Consider the following 11,098-nt stretch of genomic DNA (forward strand, 5'->3'; position numbering starts at 1 on the left):
GCCAAGCGTGCCTTCTTCTTAGCACGTTTCTCCCTTTCATCCTGAGTTCGAGCGTCTTCAAAGACACTTCATGACACCTTTGGTAAAGGCTGTTCTCCAACTGGAGCGCTCGCAGGCCAGTGTTTCCCAGTTGTCGGTGTTTATACTACATTTTTAAAGATTTGCCTTGAGACAATATTTAAAACTCTTTTGTTGACCACCAGCATTATGCTTTCCATTTTTAAGTTCGGAATAGAGTAGTTGCTTTGGAAGACGATCATCAGGCATCCACACAACATGACCAGTCCAACAAAGTTGATGTTGAAGAATCATTGCTTCAACATTGGTATCCTTGCTTCTTCCAGTACACTGGCATTAGTCTGCCTGTCTTAAAATGACTGTGGAGAGCATAGGAGCCAACTCCTAGGGGCTGTGGGGGCTTTGGCCCCCAAAATAAAATATTTGAGGGGGCCGGGTCCCCACAAAGTTGATGGACATTCCCATTCAAATGGTATGTGCGTGCTGTTGGAGTTCTGGCCAGCAGGCAGGGCAGGCATCCAGGCAAAACAACATATATACTGCTATCCCATTACTCTCTACTGCGTGCTGCTTGGGAGATCCATCAATCTTCTTCCCCAACGTGCTGCTGTGACTCACCTCTCCAAGACGTGAGCACACATTGACTAAGCAGAGTCAACAACAACAGCAGAGCTAGGCTGGAGGGGTGAGAACTAATCTCCTCTATTTATGTACAAAACAGGACAAAAGAAAACATGGCTGTCTCTCTCTTCTTCCCTGGAGAGAGGGGAATACGAAAGCACAACAGAACGGAACAGTGCAAAAGAAACTTCCGCTCCCATGACTTCCAACAGTGTTGGAATGTAAATACAGACATGTGATGAAACAATCATGTGATCAATTGTGCGGGGGCGGGGCTTACTTGGGCCCCCAAAATATTTTATTCAAGTTGGCACCCCTGGTGGAAAGGGAGTAAAAACCAAGGCAATACAACAACAATAACCACCCCGATCCTGTCCCCACCGCTGCTAACCCATGGCTTCCTGGAATGTCTGCTGAAAAAAACCCCATCTTCCTAGAATGCATCAGAACTTCATGGTATCATTAATGGTCTTCCCCCATTTTTAGGAAGTAGGGGGTTTCCCCTTCCTTTGCATGCAATTCCAGTGATGCAGTTAACCAAGTCATTGTCAAGATGATGATTATACCCCACCTTTTCCCCTGACAGGGACTCAAGGGTTCAAAATAAGAACAGCTAAAAACATTTTTTAAAAAAACTATCGTTACAAATACTTGGAAGAGTCTGCGGCAGAGATAAGTCGAGAATCAGAGGCAGAAGCTGAAGCAGGCGAGGGAGATTAAGGGGCAGAGATGAGTCTGGATGGTGAAGGGTCTCCCGCTCCTGCTGGGACAACATCCCCCTCTGATTTCCAGCACCAGGAGAGGCATGAAGCGGGAGGAGCAAAGGCAGACACACAGGTGTAGTCTTCAATTGCTTGGAAGGAGGCCTGGAGAGGAGGAGGCATAGATGACCGGGGGAAGTGGGAACATTTAGTCTCAGTGACTGATGTCGTGGAATAAGATGTGCAGGGAATGGGCTGCTGTGATCGTTAGACCCGAAACTCAAGAAGATTATGTCCTTGCTAATCAAGAGTTAACTCCAACTTTGACTGTGTGATCTGCTGCGACAGATTTGAACCCAGATCCAAATCTCAAGGTGGACAGGTGTCAAAGCAACAGGAAGAGGAGAGAAAAGGCCTTTGAGAAAAGAGGGGCAGACTGTCTTGCCAGATTGGTGCATGCTCTAGTTATCTCCCACTTGGACTACTGCAATGCGCTCTATGTGGGGCTACCTTTGAAGGTGACCCGGAAACTGCAGTTAATCCAGAATGTGGCAGCTAGACTGGTGACTGGGAGTGGCTGCCGGGACCACATAACACTGGTCCTGAGAGATCTGCATTGGCTCTCAGTATGTTTCTGAGCACAATTCAAAGTGTTGGTGCTGACCTTTAAAGCCCAAAACGGCCTCGGTCCAGTATACCTGAAGGAGCGTCTCCACCCGCATCTTTCAGCCCAGACACTGAGATCCAGCACCGAGGGACTTCTGGCGGTTCCCTCATTGTGAGAAGTGAGGTTACAGGGAAGCAGGCAGAGGGCCTTCTCGGTAGTGGCGCCTGCCGTGTGAAACACCCTCCCTTCAGATGTGAAGGAAATAAGCAGCTATCTTATTTTTAAAAGACATCTGAAGGCATCCCTGTTTAGGAAAGTTTTTAATATTTAATGCTGTATTGTTTTTAACACATTCTCTTGGGAGCTGCCCAGAGTGGCTGGGGAGACCCAGCCAGATGGGCGGGGTATAAATAGTAAATTATTATTATTATTATTATTATTATTATTATTATTATTATTATTATTATTAACACAGAAGTGCGTGTTTGAGGTATAGTTCAGGGTTCCATTGTATTGTTTCCTGCCTCCTTCAGGATGCTGGCGTATTACACGCAAGTGCGCAGAACGGCACATGTGCCAACCGAGTCTGCTGGAGGTCCTTGACTGCAGCTTACCAGGCCTTCAGGAGCCAGAGAGAAGCAGGGAGAGTCAATTAGACAAAAGCAGACACTGGATCTGTCAGATCCACCAACACTTTCCCTAACCCCTCCTTCTCTTGAAGATGGGTGACAGGTCTGGCGTAATAGAGGTGTCTCTGCTCCTCCGACGGGGAACAGGCACCAAGAGCCATAGCTCTGCAAATTAAACTGTCATTCCGTCCCGCACAACGTTCAAACCTGATATCTGGAGTGCTTCACAAGTGCTGCCTCTGTCTGGCTGTCACCCAGCCGCACAGGAGCACCTGGGCTGTGACAGGGGAAGAGGCGACGAGAACGGGGAGCAAAGCTGATGGGAGGGGTGCCAGAGTCTGACATAGAATCACAGAACTGTAGTGTTACAAGGGACCCCAAAGGTCATCTGGTCTGACCCCCTGCAATACAGGAGTCCCACACCTCTGCGAGGGCTCACTCAGGCGCCTTTAAATGGCTCATAGCCTGGGCTCTGAATCGCTACTTTTTTGCACAGGATGTCAAGGATGGATTCGGTAATAAAGGAAGCAGGTCTCTGTTGACAGTGAAGTTAACCCTTTATTCATGCAACTCTTCCTAGTGGCCTCAGTAACTCTTCCCAGGAGATCTTGCCCCTATGCAGCAATTCCCTAAACGGTTTGAAGACCTAAATGGCCTCGGTCCAGTAGACCTGAAGGAGCATCTCCACCCCCATCGTTCTGCCCGGACACTGAGGTCCAGCTCCGAGGGCCTTCTGGCGGTTCCCTCATTGCTAGAAGCAAAGCTACAGGGAACCAGGCAGAGGGCCTTCTTGGTAGTGGCGCCCGCCCTGTGGAACACCCTCCCATCAGATGTCAAAGAGATAAACAACTACCTGACATTTAGAAGACATCTGAAGGCAGCCCTGTTCAGGGAAGTTTTTAATGTGTGACATTTTAATGTATTTTTAACCTTTGTTGGAAGCTGCCCAGAGTGGCTGGAGAAACCCAGCCAGATGGGCGGGGTACAAATAATAAGTTGTTGTTGTTGTTGTTGTTGTTGTTGTTGTTGTTGTTGTTATTCCCAGGACTGAAAGTCTCTGCTTTTCAACCCCCCTAAGGCTCCTCCTCTCCAGGATTTTTCCAAAGCAGTCTCAAACTGTGTCTGCGAATCTCTGACCTCTGTTATGCTCTACTCATTACTCTGCAAGTTCACAGAGACTAGGGGGGAGGGGGAGACTTCCTAGGTTCTTCAGCAGTTCCTTGACCGCCCCCTCTGCTTCAGCCTCCAAGTCTGTACTGCTCCCTGTCACAGACTCTTCCTGCTCACTAAACCCTGTTGCCCTTTCCGTATCCAGCCCCTCTTCCCAGTCTTCTTCCTCCGACCTCTCCTCCATGTCCCATCACCAATCCCCTGGCTCTGAGCTTTCCTCCTCTGGGGGTTCCCCGGCTGTGACATCCCACTCCTCCTCTGCATCCAGCCAGTCCCTGACACATGATCACTTGACAGGTCAGCAATTAGCCATAATCAATTCGGACAAACGCTAGAACATTAGCAGTGGTGAAGTTTTTATCGGTGGCTGCAAGAACCAATGATCCCTATCTTTAAGTCTGAACAAAATTCTTGTTTAACCTGGAGGTAGGCTGTCTGAGTTGTGCATTGCTTTGTAACGATTTGTTGGGTCTCTGGACCGTAATAAAGATTGATTGATTGATTGATCAATTAGTAAACATTGTGCCTCAGATTAACCTCAGGTTCACTGACCCCATGAGAGAGTGTTTGATACATTGTGCCCAGAACGTGGATGGTTTTCTGGGGTTAGTGTGGGACAAGATTGAGAGTAATCAGGGAGAACAGGGCAGGCCTTAGGACCTGGGGGAAGCAGTCAGGAGATGGGGTGGGGCCAGAAGCCCAGCTGGAAGGGAAGGGTGGGGACAGAGGAGGAAGTCAAGGGGAACATGGTGCAAAAGAGGGTCAAGGCAATGGAGGTCTTGGTGAGCCCAGTGGTTAGCATGGTGAGCTACTGTGCTTGATGGCGGATGGCAGATGTCCTTCCACTTACATGAGTCCAGCTTTTTTCCTTCACCACGAGGATAACAGGGCTTTGCTATCCCAAGCATCATTCAGAAAAGCAGTTTGCACAGCCCACTTGGGAAGATAACAAAACAACGAAATTGAAAACGGTAACAATTAATTGCACTTTTATTCAAAATCCGATTGAAACTATTTACCGTATTTTTTGCTCTATAAGATGCACTCCTCCCCTCCTAAAAAGTAAGGGGAAATGTGTGCGCGTCTTATGGAGTGAATGCAGGCGGGAGGCTCTGCTCAGCGCTCCCTTTAAAAAGCCGCATGGAGACTTTAAAAAGCCTCTTGGGGGCTTTTCCCCGAGGATGGAGAAGGGCTGCCCTTCTTCCTCCTTGGGGAAAAGCCCCCAAGAGCCGCACACATGCTCCGCGCACTCTTTAAAGGGAGTGTGGCTCTTGGGTGAGCCTTCTGCCTTAGCCGCGCACAGCCTCTTCCAGGCAGGGGGAGCCTTCATCCCCCTGCCCGAGAGAAGCTGTGCGCGGCTATCCCATAAGCCAGGATAGCAAGAGGCTATCCCAGAAACCAGATCCCTCTTGCTGTTCTGGCTTCTGGGATTCAGAATATTTTTTTTCTTGTTTTCCTCCTCCAAAAACTAGGTGCGTCTTATGGTCTGGTGCGTCTTATAGAGTGAAAAATACGGTAGCTGAACTAATTCAGCAAAGCTGATGAACTCGATCTAGCCATTTGCACCTCCAGCACCAGCACCCAGCAGCCCCTTCCCTCTTAACACCCCCTAGGTAATCACACCCACTCCAGAGGCGGGTTCTGCCAACTTTGGGAACCGCTGCCCAAAAGTGTGTTCCGTCATTCCCCCCCCAGAAAAAGCGTGTCATCGTCTCTTTTTGTTTTTCGCCGAGCGTAATCCCAGCGCCCGCTCTCCTCTCCAGCTCTGCGGGAGGGCACGCATGAAATATTTATAAAGAACGTGACTGTCTTTCTGCAGACTCCTTTCGGGAACTATAAATCCATCTCCCCGTTGCCTAGAACCACACACCAGCTGCTCTTGGGTTCAGTTTCCGGCATGCGCTGAGTTCACTCTCACTTGCTCGTCTGCTTGATGAGCAGCTGGAAAACTTCAGCAAACTCAGAGGAAAGTGGGACTGAGCTCAAATGGATGCTCTGTTGTTTCGCTGGCACCCGTGGTCTCAGCTGCTTTCTCCTTGGCTGCCGTCATTCAGGCACTGTCGGGCGTAGCTGTCGGGCGGCGGCGAGGGCATTCATTCTGGGCATGTGCCCGATTTTCCCCTGTGGGGCTGGATCTTGACAAGGCCCTTTGATTCTCTGCCCGACACAAAATGTCTATGTTGGCATCCGTGGGCATCGACAGCAGTGCTCATTCAGTTGGTTCAGGGCAGTTTGGGATCTCACTAGGCAAATACGAATTGGACCCTCTGTTGGCATGACCAGTCAGAGGGAACAACGTCCAGCAGGCAGGGCTGGAGATGAGAGCTGGATTAGGTTCATCGTCCAATTCCACAGCATCAGCACAGATCAAGGGGCTGGGAAAATTCCTCTACAAAGAAAGGTTGAAATATTTGGGACTTTTTAGTTTGTTTTAAAAATAATGATAAGTAAGGAGGATGTATCAGATCAAGCATAGTGTGGAGAACTGTAGACAGGGAGACGTTCTTCTCACTCTCTCATAATATTACTAGACCCTGTATACGTGAAGGAGCATGGGTGACGCTGTGGTCTAAACCACCAAGGCTCTTGGGCTTGCTGATCGGAAGGTCAGTTAAAATCCCTGCAACAGGGTGAGCTCCCGTTGCTCGGTCCCAGCTCCGGCCCACCTAGCAGTTTGAAAGCATGTCAAAGTGCAAGTAGATAAATAGGTACCACTCTGGCGGGAAGGTAAACGGCATTTCTATGCGCTGCTCTGGTTCACCAGAAGTGGCTTAGTCATGCTGGCCACATGACCCAGAAGCTGTCTGCAGACAAACGCCAGCTCCCTTGGCTTATAGAGCGAGATGAGTGCTGCAACCCCAGAGTTGTTTGCGACTAGACCGAACGGTCAAGGCTACCTTTACCTTTACTTTTAAGGTGCTACTGGACAAATATATATTGACTGCATCAGACCAACACGGCTCCCTACCTGAACCAGTGAGATAGGTTAGGCTGAGAGACAGCAGCTATACCCCAAGATCACCTAGTGAGCTTCTCAGCTGAGTGGAGGTTATCTGAACCCCGGCCTCTTCCAGGTCCTAGTACAGGCTTCCTCAACCTTGGCCCTCCAGATGTTTTTGGCCTACAACTCCCATGATCCATAGCTAGCAGGACCAGTGGTCAGGGATGATGGGAATTGTAGTCTCAAAACATCTGGAGGGCCAGGGTTGAGGAAGCCTGTCCTAGTAGGACACTCTTAACCACACCAGCCACGGCTGCTCTTAACTCCCCCAGAACTTGGTTTCCCGCTGCCTCCAGCTTCATCTTCCCTTTACTGCGGCAGCCCAGATTAAAGAGGTCTCCCTTGCCTTTCCTGCATCCCTGCTCTCTGCAATGCTGGCATCCGATTCCTTCCCCCTTCTGCCCCAGGAGATTTGGTTGCTGAACTCAGCAGGTGGCTGCAGGCGCCGTCGACGAGGCACCTGTCAGCTATTTTGGCTCCTTCTCCTTCTCCGTTTCCCCTAATTATAAAATCGCGGCGGCGCTGGTGTTAGGGGCCTTTTTCGGGCTTGTGTGTGTGCGCGCCACTGTGTGGGGTTGCACTGCGCGCGAAATGTCAAATTGAAGAAATTAAAAATGTAAATGACGGAGCCTAATTAACCAGTTGACAGCGGAGCACAGCTGCCGGTGACAGTGACTGATTACCTTCCGCAAATCTTGTCCTCGAAGGCCTGCCATACTTTGGGGGTGGAGAGGAGGGAGGGAGGGAAGGAGGGCATCCGAAATAGCAACTGCCTTAAAGTGACAGCCTCTTGCCGTATGCAAACATTTTGCACTGTATATGGGACTGTGCCAGGACTCTGCTTGGGCTCTAGGAAGCCATTTCTGAGCCCTAGACCTGGATGGTGGTGTTTTCAAATTCAGAGTCGCTGGTGTTAATTGCTGGAGCTTGAAGTCCAGTTAGCAGTGGCGGCTGGTCTATTAGCTTAAAAAGCTTCAACCAGGCTTCGCCTTCACAGAAACCCCAAAACAAGAACAGAAATGCAATTGCGGAAGGATGGCTGGATTGTGGGCTTTCAGAGTTCTGCCCCCACCTCCGTCTCAGAGTTACCAGGTCACAGTGTTGCAGAGACAGTATGCACATCTGTCCTTTATTTTTATTTTTTAGAATTCACAACTATGTTTCAAAACAACAAGCCTTTGCAAAGTGACTTGAAATATTAAACCGGCACTATAACAGGGGAATTCTGTTGACATAAATGCAGTTAAAAGGAATGCAAACTCAGTACAGTCATACCTTAGTTCTCGATGGCTTTGGTACCCGTACGTTTTCGCCGCTGAATGCCGAAAACCCGAAAGTAGGTGTTCCGGGTTTCAAATGTTTTTTGGAAGCCGAACGTCCAATGTGGCTTCCGTTCAAGTGCAGGAAGCTCCTGCAGCCAATAGGAAGCCGTGCCTCGGTTTTGGAATGGTTTTGGGAATCAAACGGATTTCCAGAACGGATTATATTCAAGAACCAAGGTACGACTGTATAGTAAGCAATTCCCCTGTAGTGGCAGCCACTGAAAACTATTCTTCACTAAAGCAAGGTTTTTTCTTAAGCCTTTTCAAAAGAAGAAGGTCTGCAGAGCACACCTGAAAAGGGGGTTTGGCAGATCTCCCCGGGGAATGAGTTCCACGGTCATGGGGCCAGCACTAAGAAGGCCCCGTCACTAGTTCTTGCCAATTGAATTAAATGGCCTCTCTGATCCCCACCAGGTACTACTCAGATATCGGCAAGATGCCAGCTATCAGCGACCAGGACATGAACGCCTACTTGGCTGAGCAATCCCGCATGCACATGAATGAATTCAACACAATGAGCTCGCTCTCGGAGATCTACTCCTACGTGGGCAAGTACAACGAAGAGGTGAGATGGGCTGGGGGCAGGGAGGAGAAGCACCCGATCACGGCTGCGACGAGGGGCGGAAGGATCTGTCGATTTTGGTTCTAATTTTTACAACTTTTTTTACATTTCTGCAATTTTTAAAAAATTTAAAAAATTCCTCTTGAAAATTCTTCTAGCATTTTTATGTGATTTCCCCCCCTCCCCCAATAAGCCACTTTTGGTTTGCAGTTTTGACCAGCATTCACATTTTTGTAAACCGTTTCTTACGCACATTTTCCTCCCAATGTATGCATCTATGTAAACATTGCCAAGCTGGGAAACTGCATCGCAGAATTCGGATAAGTGTGAATTCTGAAGGCTGGATGTATTCCAGTCCGCATATTGTTTCAGAAGGTACAATTCTGACAAATTCAGCTTTAAACGGGAACTGAATCAAACTTGCTAGGCTTCTGGATTTTTCACAGTGTCCCATGGTTTGTGGGATGAAAGGCCAGCAGCCTCAGACCTCCAGAACACATTTTATTTCATACAATGTCTACTGTGAATAATGTATATGCCTAAAACTCCCACCACCCAAAGTACAATAGAACTTCCTTTGCATGTCTGGACCCCTTGGCAAGTCTGGTGATGGGATTAGGCTTTCCTTGGCCAACAATCAGCTCAGCAATTGTCACCTCTGGGCACTTCCTGGAGTCCCTATTTTTCAAGGGCAAAATGGTGTTGGAATGGAGGAAACTGGCAAAGGAATTGATTTTATATTATTGTTAAAGCTAGGTAGGGACACAGGTGGTGCTGTTGGTTAAACCACAGAGCCTAGGACTTGCCGATCAGAAGGTTGGCAGTTCGAATCCCCATGACGGGGTGAGCGCCTATTGCTCGGTCCTTGCTCCTGCCAACCTAGCAGTTCGAAAGCACGTCAAAGTGCAAGTAGATAAATAGGTACCACTCTGGTGGAAAGGTAAACGGCAGCTTAGTCATGCTGGCCACATGACCCGGAAGCTGTACGCCGGCTCCCTTGGCCAATAAAGCGAGATGAGCACCACAACCCCAGAGTCGGCCACGACTGGACCTAATGGTCAAGGGTCCCTTTACCTTTACCTAAAGCTAGGTAACTTCCCTGAGCTGCCAAGTCGAAAGGATACACTGATGCATAATATTTGTAACGTTTAACAACTTTAAAGATGTGCCCCCCCACCCCGTAATTTCCGTAACACGTTTGACATGACCAGCTTCAACCATTAAGACGTCTCTCTTCTGCCTCTCTTCCACAGATCCTTGGAGCCCTTGATCAAGATGACCAGGCCGGGAAGCAAAAGCTGGCCTACAAACTTGAACAAGTTATAACCCTCATGAGCATAGACAGCTGAGAACTGCCCTACCAGGGGACTCCCTGGGAGGGATTTGAAACAAACATACAAACAAAACCAAGCCGTGCCTCAGTCAAGAACATCCTCTTTACCAAGTGCAAGTTTCTGATTGGCCGTCGAGCGGAGTCACCGGAAACAGCTCTCGACTCCTCTAAGGCTCGCCCGCCAAACCTATGGACGCCAAGCAACTAGGCCTCAAGGACTTGAGGGACGTCTCTGCGGACGGATCCCTTAGTGCGGGGACCATACAGGTGGAGCTCCCTCGTCCACAGATTATTCCTGCCCCCTCTTCTGCCTTCTCCCTGGAGCATATCGTCATATCATCCGTTAACTAACAGAGCGGACCGCCCTGGTTCGCCTCTGTCAATGCTGCTTTTACTGGCTCCCTGCGGGCTTGGAACCGTGGAGCGGGAAACTAAACTCAGTGTTATTTCGAAGCTGCGCCAAGGCAGGACTTTCGCTCTCTTGCCTCTGGAGACCCCGGCAGAGTGGGAACGAACTTGGTTTTTCCCTCCCACTCAGCAGTGCTGCCGTACCCCACTCTTCATCCTATCTGGAGGACCCCAGTGACTTTTACCCCCCTCCTTGGGACTGGCATGGCAGAGGGGTCCCTGTGCCCTGTGAGCTAACCGTGTTGTCAGCTGCTCTTCTGGGATTGGGTGGAGAAGGGAGGAAAACCGCATATTCCCCACTCCACAATTTTCATGCATTCATCTACATTTTGTTTTTATGGGTCATCCTCATTTTCAACCTGTGCCCCACTGACTGTGAAACTAAAAGGCAGCCACATTCAAGCACACACCTTTCTTTCCCTGAAACTGTACCTGTCTCTTCTCTTTTTTGCTTCAGATGCATCTCAGTGGGGTTGTTTATATCCCTTCCCAAACCAGCGTGGCTTCACGTTGTGCAGTGAGGCACTCTCGCCGTTGCAACCGGAAGCAGTCCCCTCCCTCGCTTTTTCTGTACGATCCCAGGCTGCAACTTTCTGTATCTTTCTGGCTAACCATCCCAAACAATAGAGCACAAAAGAAATAACAAGAAGCCTTTGATCTAGACACAGCACAGAGTTAAACCCAGAAATAAGTACCAGCATTAAAGAGATGACAAGAGGTTGCACC

The 11,098-nt window shown here is 49.2% G+C and overlaps 1 protein-coding gene across 5 annotated transcripts in view; it reads left to right on the top strand.

The window, feature by feature from the left end:
• Window positions 1–10,798, top strand: part of PLXNA4 (plexin A4) — a 600,353-nt gene extending 589,555 nt beyond the window's left edge. For all 5 annotated transcript variants that reach the window (XM_083460906.1, XM_083460907.1, XM_083460910.1 and 2 more), the window contains 2 exons: window positions 8,484–8,634; window positions 9,885–10,798. In XM_083460906.1, coding sequence (XP_083317032.1) covers window positions 8,484–8,634; window positions 9,885–9,980 — 247 coding nt within the window. In that variant the 3' untranslated portion in view covers window positions 9,981–10,798. The remainder of the gene's footprint in view (window positions 1–8,483; window positions 8,635–9,884) is intronic.
• The last annotated feature ends 300 nt before the right edge of the window (window positions 10,799–11,098 follow it).

Source organism: Podarcis liolepis (assembly GCF_965112155.1).
Source record: "Podarcis liolepis genome assembly, chromosome: 10".
Taxonomy (NCBI): domain Eukaryota; kingdom Metazoa; phylum Chordata; class Lepidosauria; order Squamata; family Lacertidae; genus Podarcis; species Podarcis liolepis.